We start from the raw sequence: 25,640 nt of genomic DNA on the forward strand, positions 1-25,640 counted from the left end.
CGACGTAGTACTACGTCGTCAGACACTCCCCCTTCTGGGCGGCGCTTGCGCGCCGCCGGAGGCTCGCTCCCGCTGTTTTCATTCACAGCGGGAGTCGGGCCAGGGGAGGAGCAGCGGCGATCGCCGCTGCTCTTACCCGATCGTCGGGGATCGAGTCTAGAGATCCGCCCGCTGTGTGTAAACACAGCGGGCGGATCTCCATAGTGACAGGGAGTGACAGATCGGACTGTTCAGCATAGCTGGACATCCGATCTGTCCATGAATCACATAGTCACCTCCCCCCCTACACGTCAGTAAGCACCAGGCATACATTAACCCCTCCCTCTCCAATAAAATTAACCCCTTCCCTGCCAGTGTCATTTTTACAGTAACAGTGCATATATATAGCACTGATTACTGCAGTAATGTCACTGGTACCCCCAAAAGTGTCAAAAATGTCAGTCAAGGGTCCGATCTGTCCGCCGCAATGTCGCAGTCCCGCAAAAAAAATCGCAGATCGCCGCCATTACGCGTTAAAAAAAAAAAACACCAAAAATGACAGAAATCTTTCCCTTTGTTAGTAAACGCAATAACTTTTGCGCAAACCAATCAAAATACGCTTATTGCGATTTTTTTTTACCAAACATAGGTATCAGAAAACAAATTGGCCAAAAATTTTTTAAAAAATTGGTTTTTACATCTTTTTGGGGGGAATTTCATATAAAAAAATGTTAAAAATATTGTTATTTTTTCAAAATAAACGCTCTTTTTTTGTTTATAGCGCAAAAAGTAAAAATCGCACAGGTGATCAAATACCACCAAAAGAAATATCTGTTTGTGGGAAAAAAATGACGTAAATTTCGTTTGGGTACGGCGTTGCACGACCGCGCAATTGTCAGTTGAAGTCGCACAGTGCCGAATCGCAAAAAGTGGCCTGGACGGAAGACAGCAAAATCCTCCGGTGGTAAAGTGGTTAAGGGGGCAAATCCTTCCGGTCCAGAAGTGGTTAAAAAAGTGGGGAAACTTCCTGAAAAACCCTCATTATTATTATACAGGATTTATATAGCACCAACAGTTTGCGCAGCGCTTTAATATATGTTATATATATTATATATATTCTAGTATATATTTCATATATACTAGAAAATTAAGCAAACAAAAATAAACATTTTTCCAACAAAATTCTACTAGAGTGTGACCAGCTTATAGCAATAGGCCAACAGAGGGCACATAGAAATGTCTATAAGGGGAATACAAATACTGGAGCTGAAGAGGTTAAAAGTCCAAGGCGTTTGGTGGCGGTGAAGCCTTCCTTTGCCTTGTACAAGAGCGCCCCCTGCTGGTATCAGTCTTCCTGCCAATAAACTGTCTAAGATTCTATTATTATTATTATTATTAGTTTTAATATAGGATTTATATAGCGCCGACAGTTTACGCAGCGCTTTACAACTTGAGGGTAGACAGTACAAATAAAATACACTTTAATACAGTAGGAATCAGAGGGCCCTGTTCGTTAGAGTTTACAATCTAAGAGATTCTACTTTTTATTTGGCTGTTGCCCCCCCCCCCCCCCCCACCACCACCACCACATTGGCTCTGAGGTTGAGGCACCTGCACAGTAGGCAGGACAGGTTCCATCTGTAGGGTTGTCGTTGTCACTGATAGGAGTCGCAGAGTTCTGCAACAAAGGCGAGGAGTCAGAGTGAAAGAGAAAGTAGCAGAGCGATCGTTCTCCACCCAGATGGTAATCTAGAAGCAGGAAGAAGACGGTGAGGGCCAGAGCCAAGTTCATGGAAGGGTTTCACCGGAAAGTATTCTAGGAGGGAGACACGCAGACATCGGAGGTATGTATCATACGTGCGTCATGCGATAATGTCAGCGTAACATTGAGCGCAGGGAGATCGCTGAGCTCGGTTCTATATTATGTATTTCACAGCAGATTTCCACATATTGCAGGGAAGTGTTCATTATACCATATTCAGTGTCACCGACACCTAAAATAGAGTCCTTATTTCTACAGATCAGTCCCCCAGAAGTAATATTTGAGTTATAGGAGGAGTCTAGTGCAGAGAATCAGTCCTATATGTATTGGGATCTCCAACAGAGATCTGTGCAGGTGTAAAGACCCAGGAAGTCAGTGCAGGGATGGTGGGAACCCCTCATAATGGGCACAGCAGGTGTACAGACCCGGGAACTCAGCACAGGGATGGTGGGAACCCCTCATAATGGGCACAGCAGGTGTACAGAGCCGGGAACTCAGCACAGGGATGGTGGGAACCCTTTATAATGGGCACAGCAGGTATACAGACCCAGGAACTCAGCACAGGGATGGTGGGAACCCCTCATAATGGGCACAGCGGGTGTACAGACCCAGGAACTCAGCACAGGGATGGTGGGAACCCCTCATAATGGGCACAGCGGGTGTACAGACCCGGGAACTCAGCACAGGGATGGTGGGAACTCCTCATAATGGGCACAGCAGGTGTACAGACCCAGGAATTCAGCACAGGGATGGTGGGAACCCCTCATAATGGGCACAGCAGGTGTACAGACCTGGGAACTCAGCACAGGGATGGTGGGAACCCCTCATAATGGGCACAGCGGGTGTACAGACCCGGGAACTCAGCACAGGGATGGTGGGAACTCCTCATAATGGGCACAGCAGGTGTACAGACCCAGAACTCAGCACAGGGATGGTGGGAAACTGCCATTCCACTCCCTGACAGCGAGGTGTGAGGTTACTGGTTCCTTAGCTCGTGTGCTTCCAGAAGCCAGGGGCTAGAGTTGCTTCTCTGCCCCAGGAAGGATGCTGGATCCTGGGGAGGACCCTGGCGGGGGCCCCCTGGATAGGCCTGAGACTATGGAAGACATGGAGCTCGGCCCAAGGAGGGGTGAATCCCTGCCTACCTTTAGACGGAGGACTGTTGAAAAGCTGAGGCGGATTGAGAAAGAGGAGGAGAAATTGGCAACTTTGAAAGTAGAATTTAAAAAGAAAAAGTTGTATTGTGCCAAACTGTACAGCAAGAAGAGACCGGCTCTGAGGCCTGAGTTGAAGGACTTGGAGCAAGCTTTGAAGAAGCAGAAAGAGCTGGTGAGCTCTCTGAAGGAAAGCTGTGAAGCACTTCAGGAGAAATACAGGAATGAGGAGCGTTTCAGCCGTATGAGGAGAGGAGCCGTTTCCAGCATGGAGCGTGACCCAGCCAGTGAAGAGATTCAGGTACCGACAAAGTCAGCAGAGAGTGAGAAAGTGGGCCCGGAGGATGAGCCCAGCTCTTCAACACCTCAGACATCTGCTGAGCCCCCAATGGTGGAGGCCTCTGTTTCCCTCCCTCTGCAGCAGCAATGTGGAACATCTGAGCAGGAGGTTGAGGGGGGTACTGGCATGTTGGAGTTCGTCGCTGAGCTGGAATCCCCTCTGGATGGAAGAAAGTTCCATTTTTCTGCGGATTCCTCAGATGAGGAGATGGATACCGTTCCTCACCCTATGAAAGAGAGACCTGTGGAGAGAGGAAAATTCACCATTAAGCCTGCAACAACCAGGAGGAAGTTTGATCCCGCCATTAACCATGACACTGCAGAGGTAACACAGCAAGCAGGTACAGTGTGTGTGCAAAGTGGTGATATGAACTTTATTAATGACAATGTGCTTGCTGAGGGTTGTAGTGCTATGGGCTGTCAGCCCACACCCATAGACAATGTGCAGCATGCAGTGCAACCTGATACACCTGCTGAAAAAATTCCACTTTTAAATGCAAGTGGTGAGAAAATTGGAAAAAACTGTGTGTTTCTGGTTGAAGAGTCTGCCGAGAGGTGCACCACGGACATTGCAGAGGCTTTGCCTGGACCAAATACAGTGGCTGTTCCTGAGCATGGTGGAGGAGATGCTGGGAGCAGTAGTACTATAACTTTTTTGGAGTCTGCAGTAGACAAGGCTGTGATTGAACCCAGGAAAGCAGCTGAGTGCTCAGAGCAGGGGGAGGGGGTGGGTCTTGTCTCTGCTGCTCCAAAGACTGCAAGGGTTGATTCAGGCTCCTTGTCATCAGGTGTGTCTGTGTCTAAAGACAATGCTGTAATTGCTGATGTTTCTGGGAGGAAAACCTATGCTGGTGCTGCTGAAGGGTTTGGGAGGGGGGTGCAAGCAGGGAAGGAGCATGGAAATGTTTTATCTTCCTCATTATTTAAAAGGAGGAATGTGGTACAGCTCAGATGGGAAGGCGAAGGTATTCCGCCATATAGGAGAGCTGTGGTTGATAAGATTCTGCAGATGGGCTTTAAACCTGCAGATATCTTTGCACTGATCAGTCCGACTGGCTCCTATGAGTACGATTTGTCCTTTGTCCGTCCGGAGTCTTTGGACATATTTTGGGAGAAATATGAACATGTGTGTAGGAGCCTGCCGGACTGGAAAGGGCTCATCCCCAAAGTTGTGTCACGTCAGCCACTTATTAAAATGGTGACGATTCTTGTGCGCAATGAGTCCATACCGCAAGGGGATTTATCTGTATGGCTGAGGAGATATGGAGACATCCTGAGCCCCTTACACAAAATTATGGATGATCGAGGAATATGGACGGGAGGATGGTCTGTGCAGCTAAAACTAAGAGTCATGGATAATGTCATCCAGCATCTGCCATCCTCAGCTTTCCTGGGGAGGGACAGACTGACCATATTCTATCCAGGCCAGCCAAAGCTGTGCAATAAGTGTGGGGATAAAGGGCACTTTGCATCCTCCTGTCCAGTAATGAAATGCTCTCTGTGTCAGGATTTAGGGCATTTGGCAAAAGATTGCAATATTATAAGGTGTAACTTGTGCAATGCAGTTGGGCATCCTTATAGCCAGTGTCCTGAGGCAATGCACAACCAGCCTGAGCTCATGAGAGAGTTCTTCCGTCTGGACATGGAGGATGCTCAGAGCTCAGCAGCTAGGGTGTCTGCGATTCCCTCCGAGACTGTACCAATACCCAGTGTGCCTGTCTCTTCCCAGTCTGTGGTGCCCCAGTCTGTGCCAATGCCCAGTGTGTCAGTGTCTTCCCAGTCTGTATGTAAGGTATCGGTTACTAAGAATGTGTCCAATCCTTCTGTGTCTATGTCTTCCAAAATTGCAGAGGCGGCAAGAGGTGCTGAGGCAGGGGCATCAAGTACAGTGCCAGTCCCCTCCCCTAGACATTGCAGGGCTTCTATTAGGGACCATGGGGTGCAGAGGAGTGGGGAGAATGGTGAAGAGGCTGGCCTGGTGGTAGATAAGGTAAGGGAGAGTGGGGGTGAAGGGGAGGGTGAGAGTGGGGAAACTGTTATTTCCAATTTGTCCAATTTGTCCAAGGATGATGTGGAATGGTTGGAGGAGAAAAGAAAGAAGGGCAAAAGAAGGAAAAAAAAGTGTTCAGCTACCCACAGTCCTGAGGTTTTGCCTTTGACAAATAAGTTTGGGGTCCTGTCAGATGATGATGATGAATGGGATTTGTTGAGTACAGCGTCTTCTATGGATGATGAGTCGCAGGGTGCATTGAAGCGCACTGGTTCTCCAGGGGGAGAGAGTAGTCAGGCTAAGAAACGGCTGCCTCAATTATCCATTAAAAGTGGCAACCAATAATGTTATCAGCTGAAAATCAGTCATAAAATATAATTTTTGATTAAAGGCTCCATGCATGGTGAAGTTCCTTAGTCTGGCTCTCTCGTAGGGTTTATGCTGTGTGCAATTTGGTTTATTTATTATGTTCTTGTTTTGTATAGTTATATTCAATTATTTTGTAAATATGTTATTTATAATTTATTTATTATGGTTTTATTGTATATAAGTTGATTGTTTGTAAGAATTTCCAATAAACAAAATTAACCCCTCATAATGGGCACAGCAGGTGTACAGAGCCGGGAACTCAGCACAGGGATGGTGGGAACCCTTTATAATGGGCACAGCAGGTATACAGACCCAGGAACTCAGCACAGGGATGGTGGGAACCCCTCATAATGGGCACAGCGGGTGTACAGACCCAGGAACTCAGCACAGGGATGGTGGGAATCCCTCATAATGGGCACAGCGGGTGTACAGACCCGGGAACTCAGCACAGGGATGGTGGGAACTCCTCATAATGGGCACAGCAGGTGTACAGACCCAGGAATTCAGCACAGGGATGGTGGGAACCCCTCATAATGGGCACAGCAGGTGTACAGACCCGGGAACTCAGCACAGGGATGGTGGGAACCCCTCATAATGGGCACAGCGGGTGTACAGACCCGGGAACTCAGCACAGGGATGGTGGGAACTCCTCATAATGGGCACAGCAGGTGTACAGACCCAGAACTCAGCACAGGGATGGTGGGAAACTGCCATTCCACTCCCTGACAGCGAGGTGTGAGGTTACTGGTTCCTTAGCTCGTGTGCTTCCAGAAGCCAGGGGCTAGAGTTGCTTCTCTGCCCCAGGAAGGATGCTGGATCCTGGGGAGGACCCTGGCGGGGGCCCCCTGGATAGGCCTGAGACTAGGCCTCAGTCTATGGAAGACATGGAGCTCGGCCCAAGGAGGGGTGAATCCCTGCCTACCTTTAGGCGAAGGACTGTTGAAAAGCTGAGGCGGATTGAGAAAGAGGAGGAGAAATTGGCAACTTTGAAAGTAGAATTTAAAAAGAAAAAGTTGTATTGTGCCAAACTGTACAGCAAGAAGAGACCGGCTCTGAGGCCTGAGTTGAAGGACTTGGAGCAAGCTTTGAGGAAGCAGAGTTGGTGAGCTCTCTGAAGGAAAGCTGTGAAGCACTTCAGGAGAAATACAGGAATGAGGAACGTTTCAGCCGTATGAGGAGAGGAGCCGTTTCCAGCATGGAGAGTGACCCAGTCAGTGAGGAGATGCAGGTACCGACAGAGTCAGCAGAGAGTGAGAAAGTGGGCCCGGAGGATGAGCCCAGCTCTTCAACACCTCCGGCATCTGCTGAGCCCCCAATGGCGGAGGCCTCTGTCTCCCTCCCTCTGCAGCAGAAATGTGGAACACCTGAGCAGGAGGTTGAGGGGGGTACTGGGATGTTGGAGTTCGTCGCTGAGCTGGAATCCCCTCTGGATGGAAGAAAGTTTCATTTTTCTGCGGATTCCTCAGATGAGGAGATGGATACCGTTCCTCGCCCTATGAAAGAGAGACCTGTGGAGAGAGGAAAATTCACCATTAAGCCTGCAACAACCAGGAGGGAGTTTGATCCCACCATCAGACATGACACAGCAGAGGTAACACAGAAAGCAGGTACAGTGTGTTTGCAAAGTGGTGATGTGAACTTTAATGACAATGTGCTTGCTGAGGGTTGTAGTGCTATGGGCTGTCAGCCCACACCCATAGACAAAGTGCAGCATGCAGTGCAACCTGATGCACCTGCTGAAAAAACTCCACTTTTAAATGCAAGTGGTGAGAAAACTGAAAATAACATTAAGCTTCTGGTTGAAGAGTCTGCAGAGAGGAGCACCACGGACATTGCAGAGGCTTTGCCTGGACCAAATACAGTGGCTGTTCCTGAGCATGGTGGAGGAGATGCTGGGAGCAGTAGTACTATAACTTTTTTGGAGTCTACAGTAGACAAGTCTGTGATTGAACCCAGGAAAGCAGCTGAGTGCTCAGAGCAGGGGGAGGGGATGGGATGGGTCTTGTCTCTGCTGCTCCAAAGACTGCAAGGGTTGATTCAGGCTCCTTGACATCAGGTGTGTCTAAAGACAATGCTGCAATTGCTGGTGGTATGTCTGGGAGGAAAACCTATGCTGGTGCTGCTGAAGGGTTTGGGAGGGGGGTGCAAGCAGGGAAGGAGCATGGAAATGTTTCATCTTCCTCGCTATTTAAAAGGAGGAATGTGGTTCAGCTCAGATGGGAAGGCGAAGGTATTCCGCCATATAGGAGAGCTGTGGTTGATAAGATTCTGCAGATGGGCTTTAAACCTGCAGATATCTTTGCCCTGATCAGTCCGACCGGCTCCTATGAGTATGATTTGTCCTTTATCCGTCCGGAGTCTTTGGACATATTTTGGGAGAAATATGAACATGTGTGTCGGAGCCTGCCGGACTGGAAAGGGCTCATCCCCAAAGTTGTGTCACGTCAGCCACTCATTAAAAATAGTGACAATTCTTGTGCGCAATGAGTCCATACCACAAGGGGATTTATCTGTATGGCTGAGGAGATATGGAGACATCCTGAGCCCCTTACACAAAATTATGGATGATCGAGGAATATGGAGGGGGGGATGGTCTGTGCAGCTAAAACTAAGAGTCATGGATAATGTCATCCAGCATCTGCCATCCTCAGCTTTCCTGGGGAGGGACAGGCTGACCATATTCTATCCAGGCCTGCCAAAGCTGTGCAATAAGTGTGGGGATAAAGGGCACTTTGCATCCTCCTGTCCAGTAATGAAATGCTCTCTGTGTCAGGATTTAGGGCATTTGGCAAAAGATTGCAATATTATAAGGTGCAACTTGTGCAATGCGGTTGGGCATCCTTATAGCCAGTGTCCTGAGGCAGTACACAACCAGCCTGAGCTCATGAGAGAGTTTTTCCGTCTGGACATGGAGGATGCTCAGAGCTCAGCAGCTAGGGTGCCTGCGATTCCCTCCGAGACTGTACCAATACCCAGTGTGTCAGTGTCTTCCCAGTCTGTGGTGCCCCAGTCTGTGCCAATGCCCAGTGTGTCAGTGTCTTCCCAGTCTGTGGTGCCCCAGTCTGTGCCGATTCCCAGTGTGTCAGTGTCTTCCCAGTCTGTATGTAAGGTATCGGTTACTGAGAATGTGTCCAATCCTTCTATGTCTTCCAAAATTGCAGGGGAGGGTGAGAGTGGGGAAACTGTTATTTCCAATTTGTCCAAGGGGGATGTGGAATGGTTGGAGGAGAAAAGAAAGAAGGGCAAAAGAAGGAAAAAAAAGTGTTCAGCTACCCACAGTCCTGAGGTTTTGCCTTTGACAAATAAGTTTGGGGTCCTGTCAGATGATGAGGATGAATGGGACTCGTGGAGTAAGGCATCTTCTATGGATGATGAGTCGCAGGGTGCATTGAAGCGCACTGGTTCTCCAGGGAGAGAGAGTAGTCAGCCTAAGAAACGGCTGCCTCAATTATCCTCCATTAAAAGTGGCAACCAATAATGTTATCAGCTTAAAATCAGTCATAAAATATAATTTTTGATAAAAGGCTCCATGCATGGTGACGGTGATGTTTCTTAGTCTGGCTCTCTCGTAGGGTTTATGCTGTGCGCAATTTGGTTTATTTATTATGTTCTTGTTTTGTATAGTTATATTCAATTATTTTGTAAATATGTTATTTATTATGGTTTTATTTGTATATAAGTTGATTGTTTGTAAGAATTTCCATTAAAACAAAATTAACCCCTCATAATGGGCACAACAGGTGTACAGACCCAGGAACTCAGCACAGGGATGGTGAGAACCCCTCATAATGGGCACAACAGGTGTACAGACCCAGGAACTCAGCACAGGGATGGTGGGAACCCCTCATAATGGGTACAGCGGGTGTACAGACCCAGGAACTCAGCACAGGGATGGTGGGAACCCCTCATAATGGGTACAGCGGGTGTACAGACCCAGGAACTCAGCACAGGGATGGTGAGAACCCCTCATAATGGGCACAACAGGTGTACAGACCCAGGAACTCAGCACAGGGATGGTGGGAACTCCTCATAATGGGCACAGCAGGTGTGCAGATTAGGAAACTCAGCACAGGGATGATGGGAACCCCTCACATTGGGCGTGAGGAGATGTTCTCTTGTCCTAACACACTTCTTGACCTAGGGTGACAATACTGCTGCTTTATATATACAGTATATATATACAGTACAGTGAGTAGCATTGTCACCCTATGGCGAGAAGCCTGTTACTGGCAGGATCACAAGTGAAAATAAAAGATAAAAAGCCTTACAAATTGAAAACTAACACACAATATAGTAAAGCTGAAGAGGTTCCCCCAGATTGCTAGATAATGACTATGTCCCCCTACATTCTGTTCTCACCTTTCTATAATTTGTCTGTATCCCAGAGATCCATGACCTTCCACCTTCACACCCAGCCATAGATGTAGAAGAGTTAAGCCTTGTACACGGGTTCAATAGAAACCTGCTGACATTTGGCCCGTGTGTACTGCAGTCGAAGGGACATTACCGAACATGGTCTGTCGATCGGCTCCGGTTTAGCATTCCCAGCTAGGGTTGCCACCTCATCCCTTTAAACCCGAACACATATGAATTACACAGGTTCTGTGGCTAAATTAATGCAGATAAGGCACTCAGTGAGTTTAATTACCACCTTAATAAGCCACAGAACCTGTGTAATTAATGTGTGTTTGGGTTTAAAGGGATGAGGTGGCAACCTTACTCTCAGCCAGTGGCGGCTGGTCATTAGGGACGCAGGGGCGCCACCTCCCCATCCATGCGTCCGGCCCCCTAATCTACATGCGGGCACCGGACGCATTGAGATCAATGGGGCTTTTATTTTTATTTTTTAGCCATGTGATTAGAGCCAGAGGCTCTCACAGGCTAAAAAAAAGGGTGGGCTCGGGGCACAGAGCAGTGCGCCCCAGGCCCACCCAATAGCGAATGAAAATTCGCTATTGTCACACGGACCCTCCTCCTGGCCAATCAGTGAGCGGGTTTGGAGACCCATTTCCTGATTGGCCCGAAAGGAGAAGCCATGCCATTGGAGGAGACGCAGAAGACTGGGAAGAAGCCGAAGCCACCACCGCCGCCGCCGGCTGCATCCAGGCAGGGTGAGTGAGGGTCCTGTCTGTGCTGTCTCTCTGTCTGTGCTGTCTCTCTGTCTGTGCTGTCTCTCTGTCTGTGCTGTCTCTCTGTCTGTCCTGTCTCCCTGTGGTCGGGGGGGGGGGGGGGATGTCGACGGTGTGCGGCCTGGTGGGGTCGGTCTGCCTCCTCCCACCGGCCCATGGAGAACCAGCCGCCACTGCTCACCGCCAATGGCTGAGAATGCTGACCAGAGTGTTCTGGCAGGGGAGGGGAGAACACAAGAGCACAGCAGGGAAGATCGCTGTAAATAACGTCAGATAGTTAGTACAGCGGTTCCTCTGGAGCTGTCAATTATTTTTTTTCGTTAAGCCCTGCTGGGTTCAACGGAGAAATAAAAACTACTAGGGTGTACCAGGCTTTATCCTTTCCTCTCTACTATACCTATCATTGATGGCTGTCTATCATTCTCAATAAAGCTTCACTACTACTGTGTGTCTAAAAATGAAGAGATATTGTAGATACCGAGGAGCCCATAACGAGTGACCATCTACCGAACTCTGGTTCTTCTTCCATCAAAGTCATTGCTACCTCCATGGAATTCTTTATCCCTGGGCCCTGACCTCTGTAGAACTCTCTGAAGTTGGTAAATCTCGTCCCTCCAATAGTCTAACCCAGCAATCTCCAAACTGTGGCCCGGGGGCCGGATGTTGCCCTTGGCTTACCTTTATCCAGCCCTTTGGACACTTTTCCTTCCACAGATACAAGACACTATTGGTCCCACCGACCCCAATGATGGGGCAATATTCCTGCTATTGACATCAACAATAGGGCACTATTTCTTCCAATGATACGAATGATGGGGGACTTTTCCCTCCATTGATACCAATCATGGGACACTCTTCCTCCCACTGACATCAACAATGGGGCACTATACCACTCACTGACACCAACAATGGGGCACTATTCATCCCACTGACACCAACAATGGGGCACTATTTCTCCAACTGAAACCAATGATGGGACACTATTCCTCCCACTAACACCAATGATGGGGCACTATTCCTCCCACTGATACCAATGATGGGGCACTATTCCTCACATTGACACCAATAATGAGGCATTATTTATCTCAATTACACCAACAATGAGGCACTATTCCCACCACTGACAGCAACGATAGGGCACTATTTCTCCCACTGACACCAATATTGGGCCACTATTCTTCCCACTGACACCAAGAATGGGGCACTATTTTTTCAACTGGAACCAACAATGAGGCAATATTCCTCCCACTGACACCAATTGTGGGACACTATTCCTCCCACTGACACCAACAATGGGGCACTATTCCTCCCACTGACACCAATGATGAGGCACTATTCCTCTCAATGACACCAACAATGGGGCACTCATTCTCCCACTGACACAAATAATGGGGCGCTATTTTTCCAACTGAAACCAATGATGAGGCTTTTTTCCTCCCACTGACACCAATGGTAGGGCACTATTCCTCCCACTGACACCAACAAAGGGACACTGTTCCTCCTATTGACACCAATGATGGGGCAATTTCCTCCCACTGACACCAATGATAAGGCACTATTCCTCCCACTGACACCAATGATGGGGCACTATTCATCCCACTGACACCAATGATGGAGCACTATTCCTCCCACTGACACCAATGATGGGACACTATTCCTCCCACTGACACCAATGATGGGACACTATTACTCCCACTGACACCAATGATGGGACACTATTACTCCCACTGACACCAATGATGGGGCACTATTCCTCCCACTGACACCAATGATGGGGCACTATTCCTCCCACTGACACCAATGATAAGGGCATTATTCCTGCCACTGACACCAATGATAGGACACTATTCCTAAGACTGACACCAATGATGGGGCACTATTCCTCCCACTGACACCAATGATGGGGCACTATTCCTCCCCCTAATACCAAAGATGCATTGTTTGCTCCCACAGACGCTAGGACAATTTCTACTCCCATTGGCCACATCCAACCCCCCTAAAGTCTGAAGGACTGTAAACTGGCCCTTGTGTTAGAAAATGTGGAGACCCCTGCTCTAGCCAGTAGAACCTCCCAAATCATAGGTATAGAGAAGATCTCTGCTCCATTCCAAATTCAGGGCCGCCTAAACTTACCAAGTCTAGGCACAGCCATTAAATCTTCCTCTTTGGCTTTAACTACAGCCCAATTCCCAGCACTGTTCCTGCAATATCTCGCCACACTTGTTCCAATGCCCTTCATGGCCAGTCCTGTTCACATTCTACCAAGCATGGAACCCCCCAGCACTGTACTTCTCTGCCTGCAATTTTGACTCCAACTTGGTCTATCGCCTTTGACCCTAAATTGGCCCAACACCATTGGAATTTTTTGTTTTTAGAGCATTTGTTGAATTTTCTAATGGTTAGTGAATAAATCCACATTAATCTTCGATCATAGAAATTAGAAAATTCAAAGGAGCACGGTAGTACGTTTTTTCTTGAACAAGCCAATTTCTTGGACCTGTCTTTACCCTCCCCCCACTTTGCAGCCTATTCCAAAGCTTCCCCAGATACTCTTTTGTCCATCTAGTATTTCTCCTGTGCCCTCCTCTCCCTGGATCCCCCATTCTTTAACTACAACTACTGGCTTAAAAAAGCCTATAAGAGTCACAGGTATTCTGCGACCCGTCACCCCGGCCATGGCTCTCCTCTCTTTAGGCATAGATGACGTCCCATTGGACATGCGCATAGTCTACAGGCATATACTGATAGCAGCCAGGTCCACCATAGCAGTGGCGTAACTAGAACCTTCAGGGCCCCGGTGCAAGAAACCATGAAGGGCCCCCAGACCCCTGGCCGGGGCCCTTCCCTTCAAGCCTGGGGCTCTTCCCACTGATTCTGGGGCCCTTTACTCTCCTTACGGGGCCCTTTATTACGGTCCCACAGCGGGACCCTTTCACAAGTTCTGCAGTGGGCCCCCTTCCTGCCATCTTGGGGCCTCCCCCATGGTGGTGGAATGCCAGGGCCCGGTCGCAAGTGTGACCTTTGCGATCCTGGAAGTTCACCCACTGGTGTCAGTAGTTTTTATTTTTTGGTATTTTAATTGTATTTTTTATCATTTTACTTTATTTTTTTTACAATGTCACTGACTATGACTCTGTCCATTCAGAAAAGGAAGGAGCTGGTAAATTACATATTTACCGACCCCTTCCTGGTTCTCTATTGTGACACATCCCCTGCAGCAGCTGGCAGAAGAGGGGAGGGAGGAAGCCAGCAGCACAGTGGGGGGGTCAGTACAGTAGGGGGGGGGGGAACCAGAGGAGCACACAGGGGCCCAGAGGCAGCAGAATACAAGTGAACTGGATAGGAGGAGCGGCGGGGGCAGCATACAGAGGAACCAATCTCCTCCATTTTCCTCCTGCAGCTACAGAAGGAAAAAGGAGGACAGTGATTTCTCTACATGCTGCCCCCGCCACCCCTCCTAGCCAGGTGTACAGGGGAACCTGCACAAGCCCCCTGGGGTATGGGGCCCGGTTGCAATTGCAACCCCTGCAACCCCTGTAGTTACGCCCCTGCACCATAGTGAGACACTGGAAACAGCCTGATCCCCCCTTCTCACTTAGTTGTCCGCCTGGTTAATTCTCAGTTCTCTAGGGAAAAAGCGTATGCTTTGTTTGTGGCCCATGGGGCCAAGTTCACACACCAGTGGTCCTTCTGGACGGGCAGTAAATACTATTCTTCACTCCTTTGAAACAACCCCCGCTACCTTGTTGTTATTACTTCTACAATTGTTAGTTTTGCCTCCGAAAGTGCACTTATTTTACTCTCCACAGTTGTGTTACGTTGGTCCTCCTACCGAGGTTACGGTATTGTTCTGTATGATTCTTCTTGTAAAGTTATGTGAATTCTCTTCTGACATACTTCTGTGTAATTGCTCAATGTTCCAGCGGTTCTGTAAACTGTCGTAAATTTCCTGAAAATCTCAATAAAAATATTGAAATAAAAAAAAAAAAAAAAAAAGCCTACAAGATATTACAGCCACTTCTTCACCTGTATGAAGATGCCAACAAGCTCCATCACGAGGCAGGGCACCTCAATTAATGCTGTGGCCTCCCTTACTGGGTAAGCTGGGAAGCTGCTGTCCTTCCCCTTGGAAGATGTTTAGGCCCTAATGCGTCTAGTACATGGGTCAAATTCCAAACAATTATTTTTTTCAAAAATCAGAAATTAGGTGCGTTTTGTAATCTGATGGTGCCACCAATGATTTCGACCAACCAAGCCTTCAATGTCACCTCATGTTTCTAAAGGAAAGAAATTTTGTTGCCCGGAATCTTCTTTTCTTTCCAGGTCACAGTTCATGCACATTTCTTTTTTGATTATATTTCTCACATGATTCTCTCATTATTGATTAGAAATTCATTAATTTCCAAACAATTTCCAACATGCCAGATCACTCATAATTCGATGGCTGCACAAAAATCGGCCATCGCTGTGGCCCACTAATGGTGCAAATTTTGACCGAAGATTCATAATTACGATTTTCAAAAGAAAAATCGTTTGGAATTCTATCCATGTATGTCTGGCTTAGATTATGTCCTACAGGAGATTACTGCCACTTCTTCACCTGTATGAAGATGCCAACAAGCTCCATCATGAGGCAGGGCACCTCTATTAATGCTGTGGCCTCCCTTCCTGGGTAAGCTAAGAAGCTGCTGTCCTTCCCCTTGGAAGATGTTTAGGCCTTAATGCAGGCCATACATGGGTCAAATTCCGAACAATTATTTAAAAAAAAAAAAAAAATCAGAAATAAAATGTGTTTTGTAATCTGATGGTGCCATCAATGATTTCGACCAACCAAGCCTTCAATGTCACCTCATGTTTCTAAATGAAAGATTTGTGGCCGGGAATCTTCTTTTCTTTCCAGGTCACAGCTCATGCACATTTTTTTTTTTTGATTATATTTCTCACATGATTCTCCCATCATTGATTAGAAATTCATTAATTTTCAACATGCCAGATCACTCATAATTCAATGGCTGCACGAAAATCGGCCATCGCTGTGGCCCACTAATGGTGCAAATTTTGAATGAAGATTCATAATTACGATTTTCAAAAGAAAAAGTTTGGAATTCTATCCATGTATGTCTGGCTTAGATTATGCCCTACAGGAGATTACAGCCACTTCTTCACCTGTATGAAGATGCCAACAAGCTCCATCATGAGGCATGGCACCTCTATTAATGCTGTGGCCTCCCTTACTGGGTAAGCTGAGAAGCTGCTGTCCTTCCCCTTGGAAGATGTTTAGGCCCTAATGCAGGCCATACATGGGTCAAATTCCAAACAATTTGTTTTTCAAAAATCAGAAACTAAATGCGTTTTGTAATCTGATGGGGCCGCTACTGATTTTGACCAACCAAGCCTTCAATTTCACCTCATGTTTCTAAAGGAAAGAAATTTTGTGGCTCGGAATCTTCTTTTCTTTCCAGGTCACAGTTCATGCACATTTCTTTTTCGATTATATTTCTCACATGATTCTTCCATCATTGATTGGAAATTCATTCATTTCCAAACAATTTCCAACATGCCAGATCACTCATAATTCGATGGCTGCACGAAAATCGGCCATTGCACTGACTTACACTTTCTGCTTGGAAATCTTTGGTGAACTCTAATGTATCCCTATATACAATGATGTATGAGAGTGGCCCACTAATGGTGCAAATTTTGAACGAAGATTCGTTATGGTTTTCGAAAGAAAATTTGCTTGGAATTCGAACCATGTATGTCTGGTTTAGGTTATGCCCTTTAGAAACACCAACCTGTCACCTTGCCCACCAGTCACTAGAGCTGTGGTCTACAACAATCTTTGGCTCACTTTATCTCAGAGAAATCTCTCCTGAAAAGGGCCACTCAGTTGTAGTAGCCCTCATAGGCCAAAGGTTCTCAGTTCTCTTCTGCCCACAGTGATATAGTGATTTGGTTATGTGGTATCACCAAGTTTAGAACATCCCTTGCCTTTCCAGAAAAACAATAAACATTGATATCAACATGATAAATTTAGCAGGAGCTTCCTGTAATAAAGACCAGTCACCAGTGCTGGGACAAGGTCATCTAGCACCCAGGGTGAAGATGCCAAATGGCACCCCCCCAAAAATGTATGGACATTGTGTGTCAGCAAAAATCTCCTACCCCCCCCCCCCCCCAAAAGAAAATAATAATTCAAGCACCATAGGTGGGCTATAGAGCGCTATAAGATTGCAGGGGCCCTGCACTAGAAATGCCACTGGCTGTCAGATTACCACTCTGTTTACCCACCCCTACCAATGTTCTTTGCTAGAAGTGGATGGGGGAAAATAAAGAAACACAGCAAGGTGGTGATACAGCAGTCCTGATCCAGGAGAACCGCAGTGGCAGGATATGAAGCTGGAGGGGGGAGAGAGCACAACTCATCCCATATGCCAGGCAGGGGCAGACTGGCAACTTTCGGCCAGGGGGCAAGTACAAACCAGAGGCCCATGGTGCAGGGACTCGGCCCCACTCCCGACCTGGCCAGCAGGGGGCGGTTGGGGGGAGCTGGGACAGCTTGTTTGGGGCTGGCTGAGGAGGAGAGTCTCCAGTGTGGAATGGAACCGGCCTCTGCTCAGACACAGTTTACACCATCCATGCTGGGGAAGGAAGCCTGTGCTCTGTCCTTGTCTTCAACCTGCACTCAGTAGGTCTGTGGCGGGGACTTTTTACTTCTCTTCACCAGGAAACCTTTAGACATGTCTGTGGCAGAAGCAGTGCAACCTTTTTATGGGGTATTAGAGTGGCCCAGGGGGCAATTGCCCCCCTGCCCCCTGGCCCAGTCCTCCCCTGCTTCCAAGTCTCTCCTCCTCTCCAGATCTGGCTTGTCTCCTCTAGCGCTGGGCTGACAGGAGTTGTGAAGCTGCCGTCACTTGTAGCTTGTAGATAGGATCACTCCACGTGGTGCCCCCCCCCGCACCTTACATCATACCACCACTCCCAGGACAGGCGCCCTTCCTGCCCAGCCCTTACCCCGCCCAGCCCTCCCGGTCACTGCTGCTCTCTCTCCCGCTCTCTCTCCCCTTGAGCAGCGTTACTGGTCTTGTCTCCTTCCTGCTGTGGGTGGAGCCTGATGGACCCCTCCCACAGCTCTCCTCTCTGCGCAGACTATGTACAGCACAGGGATGATGTCACTGCTACTGTTACACTGTTTCTGGGCATGCCCAGAAGCTGTTTAGAAGGGGATGACGCGCGCGACCCGGAACTGACGTCGGGGCCGGTGCAGGCGCAATGATTCCTGGGAGCTATGACGTCCAGCTCCCAGGAATCATTGCAGAGCCAGGAAGTGATGACGGGCCGCGGCCGAGGAAGGAGGAAGAAGGAAGTAAGGTAAGTATATTTTCTTCGCTACGAGGTAAGTAAAAAAAAAAAAAATATGCGATTATCCATTTCTTTTTCAGGTGACCCGGAGCGAGAAGATGGAGGTAAGTATAAAAATAGGGTGGAACTCCACTTTAAGGAATGTTTTAAAATTACATTTTTGTGCCTGGAATTCAGCCTTAAAGATCACGCACATCATTTCACTCTTATGAACAGAGATCTGAATTATTGTTGAGTAAACCAAAAAATGCAAGCAATGAAATAAACTGTTTATCATGTTATCAGATCATGACATATGTGTGTTGGTTATTCCAGATGGGGCCAAAAAAGGTGGCAATCTGCTCCAGAGACAGCGAACAGAATTATGAATGGCTGATAGATTTTCTAGACAATAGAATGTGTAAGAAGAAAACAAGGGTCAAGGCCCAACCTGTGTACATAACCAACGACATGTCTAAGTTTCGTCAAGAGATCTCCGGGTATAACTTCGCCATCTTGTATCATACTAAGAAGCGTGGAAGGATAAATATCACCAACGTCACCGACTCCCTCTATGATGTGGAGCTGAAATATCTTCATGACACGCTTAGTAAGTAATAGGTCTTTATTCTTTGCATGTATTGTAGCACCACCCTCATAAGGGCGCAGATATTAACTGGTTCTTTCCCAAACAGTACAAGACCACCAGCCACAGACATAGTCCTTTCACTCTTGCTCCAATAAACAGTCTAGGGGTTGTCTCTTTAAAGTTTATTGCTTGAAGAATTTGGGAAGAGAGTGGGGTTAGGGTGGTGTGGGATACTTGAGGCATATTGAATAGTAAAAGGAGGACACTCTTGTCCACTCTAGGCTTCTCTTAGGTCACATGTTAAAAGGAATGGCCAGAACTGAGACCCCGTAAGAGCTGTCTCAAAAGAGCTACTGCTGGCACTTATACTTCAAACAGCACACAGTCACATGGATCTTTAATGTGAGTCTATTCTCACAATGTCTCTCCAGGACAGCCAAAGTCACCCAGTTTCCTTGAGCCAACTCTATGCTCCAGGAAAACTTTTTAGTTCCTAGGGAAAGAAAAAGAAAACTGCTGTGCAAGTATTAGTTGCCTAGCAGTAAAATTTGACGGACTTTAAAGGCACATACCAAGTAGGCAAACAAATTATTTTTAGTTTAAAAGAATATTAAATTTTATTAATTACATATTAAAATATATGTCAAAAAGAGACAAAGAAAACATAATGGACAAATCAAAGACTTGTGCATATTAAAATCCAGATTTTTAAGTCTGGATTCAATGTATAGACATGGTACACAATTGTTGCAGAGGGTAAGTACTGTAAATAGTCTGAAGAGGTCGACGCGTTTCGCCTTAGCTTCTTCTGGACCTCAGACGTTTATTTGCATTTCTTTAAACAGTAAATAAACAAAAATGTCAATTAGTCAACAGTACACAACATTATTTACTTCATGAAATCTCTGACATAATAATAAGTAGACATTCGGTGTGGTCAACCCACCTCCCTATGTGCAAGAAGATGTGCAGTCCGCAGGAAACGACCATTGATAATCAATCATAAAATCAGGGGGAGATAAAGAAGAGAGAGAGAAAGGCCAAACCCACCTAATGGAAGGGAAAGAAAGAAAATTCATTCAACCCATCCATTAGAATATAATATATGGTGAAAGACCTTTTATGAATGAGATTATTCTCTAATGGTTACCTATAATTTCACCGAGGATGTTTAGTATTGGAGGACGGCAGTATGGCGGATCACAACCTTGGCAGCACTGTGTTTATTCAACTATAAGAGAAATGGCATGTATATATACATACGTATCTCCATTTATTACTTTAGTAAGTCAACTGGCATTCTTTATTAGTATTATTTTTTCATTTTAATATTTACCTTATCTTGGGATATTGTTCTGTTAACCAAATACTGTGTAGACCATATATAGCTTTTTGGTACTTTGCTGTAGGAAAAAGCTGAGTATATGCGCTTCTGGCACTGTGATACACACTTGTCCCTGGCTTTCATACCATATTGTATGCTATAATTAAGATCAAAGTAATAGGTTATTATCTAATAGGGTCTAAGGCTATGTGTTTCTCAATTTTTTGCATACTTACATGTTTCTATATGTTAGTTGAAAGGCACCGGTTAATTTGTGTGTAAAGGCTCATGCAAAGAAACTTGCTTGACCCCAGACATGGGGAGCAGAGAGGAGAAGAAGCCTCATCCAGTAGGTTGGCACTAGAAAGAGGGTAGGATAGGATGGATGTTACATACCTCAAGAAAGTTAGTTAGCAAGGCAAGATATCTTTTTCTTTTTACTCACTGCACCGTGTGTGTCCGCCAGCCTCCTGACCGTCCTGTGGTTTGGCGTGTCTCTCTAGGATGACCTATATAGTCCTCACCAACCCGGCCGCTAATCGGCTCAGGTGTTTACAATCTTAGTTGCGGCACACCGGATGCGCGTCATCTACTTCCCCTCTAGTATCTGACGCGCACCGGAAGTGCGTTGTATGTTGATTCTCGGCGGTATCGTTCGTTGGAACGCATACCCGCCGGAAGAGGAGGGATCGAATGAGAGCGGCGTCTGCTCACCAGCACCCAATAGGGGTGGGTCATCGCTGCCTTGCCACTTCCCTATACGGTCTCTCCAATGGATGTTCTGCTATCACTGCAGTAATGCACATAGTTCCTAGCTTCCACCAGACATTCTTCAGTGAGGGAGAGGTTAATACTCACAGTGCTATAGGACAGCTACACACTTTACAGCTTCCACCGGGCACTCTCCAGTTAGTCCTCCAGACCAGATCCTTAGGTGAAACTGCTTGGTTAGCTCCAAAGTAGATTAGGAATAGGCCTCCAGCATTGACATGATTAGGGTATTACCGATGCTTACTCTCCAGGTTAACCTACCCATTATAACTAATCCTATACAAAATACCAGTGACACCAGATTGGAGAAAAATTGGCCCGGTGGGCCATTTTATTAACAAAATAACCAAATCACATTATTTATTAACAGAACCATAAATACTCCAGTATCCCATGAAATAAGTTGTTGGTCTTGGGAGGCACAAAAATCCAATTAACTATGTATCAGCGTAAATCGTTAAACGGTCCCCAGCCGCGCAACACCAGCTCGGGGACAAACCCACTTGACCACTGATACCTCGTTGTTACCACTTCCCGTTAATCCACTATTAACCGGGATACACTAGAGGGCTCCATACCTTAGATGGGTCACCCTATGCACTTTTTTACCAACAACTGTTTACCGCCTCCAAAGACCCCCAACCGCCAACACAATCCACCACAAAGCATGCTTATAAATACCCCAGGAACCCACGCAATCCCAAACCCCAAAGTTCCAGATAGCATCAACTGACGTAAATAAACCCATTATTTTTTTTTTATTACTCTGTCTCACACAAAACACGTACAAATACAGGGCGGGAGGGCGGGGATCCTTACTTCTTTGGCTCCACGAGGAATTGTGCTGAAAACTGTAAGTACCCCCCACTTTCTTTAACTGAAGACCCCACCTACATGCCACTGACCAATCCCTGACCTTGACCTCCACTTGCACCTATTGCCTTAACCCCTACCTGACCGTGGCCCAGTAAACCCCATCATGAGGCCCTACGCTCATTTTTTTTTTTTTTTTTTTGCTTCGGGCCTGTCTGCTAGGACCTCAATGAACTCCAGCAAGCTTGGCCCTGAAGCTGAGAACTTCTCCAGCAGGACAAGACCAATGCTGTCCCAGATCCCAGTCTATTTGCAGTATGTTTTACCCAAGCCACCTACTTCCAACACCTTCCAAGGAATTGGCTGCAGCCCAATAAATATTCAAGCTGCCCATTTGACTCTTCTGATCCCCTATGTTCTAGAAGCCTCTGGAAGGAAGGGGGGACGAATTAAACCAGCAGCCTGTGGGATTCAGAAAAGCCCAAAGAAATCAACAGCTATTCCAATGATTACAGAGGAGCCAAAATAACAAAATTTTCCTAACATCCTAACTATCTATCTAGGAGGGTCCTACAGTATTCAATGGGATGTTTAATATTCTGCAACATTTTTACAGTCTACATCTCATGTGTGAAACACAAGGCCTGCAGGCCGAATCCGGCCCTCCAGGCCATTTAATGTGGCCCTCACACCTCTCCTGCAGCTGCAGAAGAGCTCCAGCCCTCCTCTGGTCCTCCTCTAAATCCTGTACCTTCTACTTTCCAGCATTGCCTCCAGCTTCTTCCCAGCAGCAGCACAAGGCAATGGGGGTGCACTGTGATGAAAGGGAGGGTGGGGGACTCAACGTCTGATGGTGGAGAGGCTCCTGATGTCTTATGTAAGGGTAGGGAATGCTCTGGACATCTAGTCTAACAGATACAACCGGCCCTCTTCAGGGCAATCATAATGCTGATGCGGCCCGCGATTAAATTGAGTTTGACACCCCTGGTCTACATAGCTGAACTCCAGGCCTTGGATGGAGTAAGGAAGGGTTAGGACCTCAGACAGGTTTAATTGCTTTCTGTATCTCCATTGTGGAGATTTCCTTTTACCAGATTTCTGCTGGAACAGAAAATATGGAGAATCTCTCCAAATGGGGACACAACCTCTGTAGAATGAGGATGTTTAGAATCTCTGTCAGGTTTTTGTTGGTAGTTGTGCTCTTGTTGCCACGATCACCAAAGCGGGAGCAATAATTCCAGCAAAAGACCTCCTCTGTAATTCTAAACTAGATTTTTAAGTACCGTAGTTTGTCACCATTCCACGAGTGTGCGCAATTTTAAACCGTAACATGTTAGGTATCAATTTACTCGGTGTGACATCATCTTTCACATTATACGAAAAAATTGGGATAACTTTACTCTTTATTTTATTTTTAATTCAGTGGAATTTATTTTTTCCAAAAAAATTGCATTTGAAAGACCGCTGCGCAAATGCCGCACTTTTGTTGAGAAAAAAACATTCCCCTCTGGGTGATCTCTGTACATTGCAGGGATTATAACAAACATTGTTGCAGATTCCTACCCTTTGTTATTCTGAAGAAATCATTATTTGTTCCTCTGTGCTGAGTGGGTCAAATGGGAGTGGTTTCATAATTATCTATCAGCTGTGGCAGCTGCAGGGCTCTAATGAAGAAAGCTGCTGGGCCTGCATCCCTTTAGACGTGTTCCTATTGGGAGTATCTCACCAAAAATGACATTTTTGTTGCAGGGGATGCCAGAAATTTGACTTGTATCTGGGAAAATTGGTGAGCCAATCACACAAGCAGGAAATGGTGTTTCTGGGGGTGTGGTCAGTATACATTCTGTGTACAGAACACCTCCAGGCAGCCATATTACAACAGCTGCAGATTAAAAAGGAAAGGTCATTTTTAATAACATTCAATTACAATATGATTTGTGTCACAATTGTATACGCTATATTGTTTTTTCTTTATTTGCTGATTTTTTTTTTCCCCACGAAAGTGGAGTTATCCTCCTACATATGGCTAAATACATTGATCCTGGATCTTGTATGTATACAATGTATCTTTTCTCCATTCAAGAGGCGAAAACAACACAGGTGCAGGCTTTTCTGAGGCTATTGTGGAGATCTGGTGATAAGGAATTGGTCCTTCTGGTTCCCAATCTTTGGTTCAAGACCCAGAGTTGTCACTGACAGCTCAGTCTCTGTGCTGGGTGCACGTTGTGCAGTGTGCTGTCAGAATTAACACAGTAGTGCATATATGCGGCCCCATGGATAAAGACCCACTTCCAGGAGGCTGCATACAGGCCCGCTGATAAGGCAGTACACCCAGCCCTCCCGTACTGGGCCCGGGCCCCATCAGCTCAAAAGGGGGGCCCAGGTACCTGTTGAGCAGGAGGCCCGGCTGTACTGTTATATTGCAGACGCCGGTACTCTTCTGCCTCCCACTGCAGCGCTGCCAACTTCTCTACTCTCTCTCTGGATGCACTGCAAGACAAATGGTTCTAGCACATGCGCCCCTTCCATCTGTTGTCCGAGCCCCCCCCCCCGTGCTCCTTTTCCCCGCATTGCTGCTGGCTTCCCTCATATCCCACCCACAGCTGCTGCAGGCACATAGGGGGATGTCATTTCCTGGCCCCTTCCTTTCCTGAATGAATACAGTGGGCGATCAGTACCAATCACTCCTGTGTCCATTCATCACTGAAGCATCGTAAACTGTATTTGTTATGCTTCAGTTTGTGATTGAGTAGAAAGCCTCATAGCACTTTCTATTCATTCATCTGTGCAGCTGAGGCAGTAAAGCTGACCCTCCTGTACTGAGCCCAGGCCCCATCAGCTCAAAAGGGGGGCCCAGGCACCTGTTAAGCCGGAGGGCCGGCTGTACTGTTATATTGCAGACACCTTTTCCTTTTTCCCGCATTGCTGTTGGCTTCCCTCATCTCCCTCCCACAACTGCTGCAGGCACACAGGGGGGTGTCATTTCCTGGCCCCTTCCTTTCCAGAATGAACACAGTGGGCGATCGGTGGGTACCAATCACTCCTGTGTTCATTCATCACCGAAGCTTAGTAAACTGTGTTTGTTATGCTTCAGTTTGTGAATGAGTAGAAAGCCTCAGAGCACTTCCTATTTATTCATCAGTTTAGCTGAGGCTGTAGATAAAGGGACTGATAAATCTGGTTCTCAGTCACTTTCAATTGTGGGGGGGGGGGGGGTAGGCTGTATGGGGCCCCGTGATTTCTAACAGCAGCTCTGGTCATATATATATACTGTATACTGTACATATTTCAGATGACTGTTTCACTGTGTTTTGGAACAAGCGCTATTCAGTGTAGTTTTTTAGCCAATGAAGTGTCTATATAACCTAAGCAGCTACGTGTGCACCAAGGAATGACCCTCCCACGCTGGAAGAAGTGAGACCTAGTGTAAGAAGAGGCTTGCTGTTCAAAGTTGTGTTTCTGTTCAATCCCGCCGGGACTTGGCGAATGCGCATGCACGAATGAGCGAACGCGCGAATGAGCGCGCGCACGCAGGCACGCAACATGACAGATGCTGGCGCCAAATGGGCTATTTAAACCCAGCCTTTGCTCAGCTCCAGTGCTGCTTTGTCTTCAGCCTAGATGACCTGAACCTGCTAAACCTGTATACTGCTTACCAGTACCAGACCCGGCTTGTCCTGACTATCCTCTGATCTCCGCCTGCACCGACCTCGGCTTGTCCCTTGACCTCCGCTCCAGTCTGCTCCTTCTGGCTCCTGTATGTCCGTTTGGCTTCTGACCCGGCTTGTCTCACTACGCTCCTGCCACCAGCGCTAGTTGCCTGCATACCTGCTCTTCCTCTGGACCTAGCCGGCTATTCCTGTCTGCGGACATCAGCCTGCCTCCAGCTACATCAGGCACTCGTGCTACTCTATACTATACTCAGAGGCGTAAGAGAGGCCTTCCTCACAGTTCAGGCTCACCTCCAGGTACGTGATACCTAGTGAATCATGTGACCACAGACATGGGAAGCATTTGGGATGATTGGTGTAGTCTTTTATTTTTAATATTATTGAGAGATTTGCTTGTAGGGAATTAGGG

The 25,640-nt window shown here is 47.0% G+C and overlaps 1 protein-coding gene across 1 annotated transcript in view; it reads left to right on the forward strand.

Moving 5' to 3' along the window:
• LOC309558409 (uncharacterized protein) overlaps positions 1-25,640 on the forward strand; it is a gene marked incomplete at both ends in the record, with an annotated part of 52,765 nt that overhangs the window by 23,695 nt on the left and 3,430 nt on the right. Inside the window, one exon of the mRNA XM_082261483.1 lies at positions 18,400-18,673. Within this exon, the coding sequence (XP_082117609.1) occupies positions 18,400-18,673 (274 nt within the window). The remainder of the gene's footprint in view (positions 1-18,399; positions 18,674-25,640) is intronic.

The sequence above is a fragment of the Pelophylax lessonae genome, assembly GCF_965119305.1.
Source record: "Pelophylax lessonae genome assembly, chromosome: 6".
Taxonomy (NCBI): domain Eukaryota; kingdom Metazoa; phylum Chordata; class Amphibia; order Anura; family Ranidae; genus Pelophylax; species Pelophylax lessonae.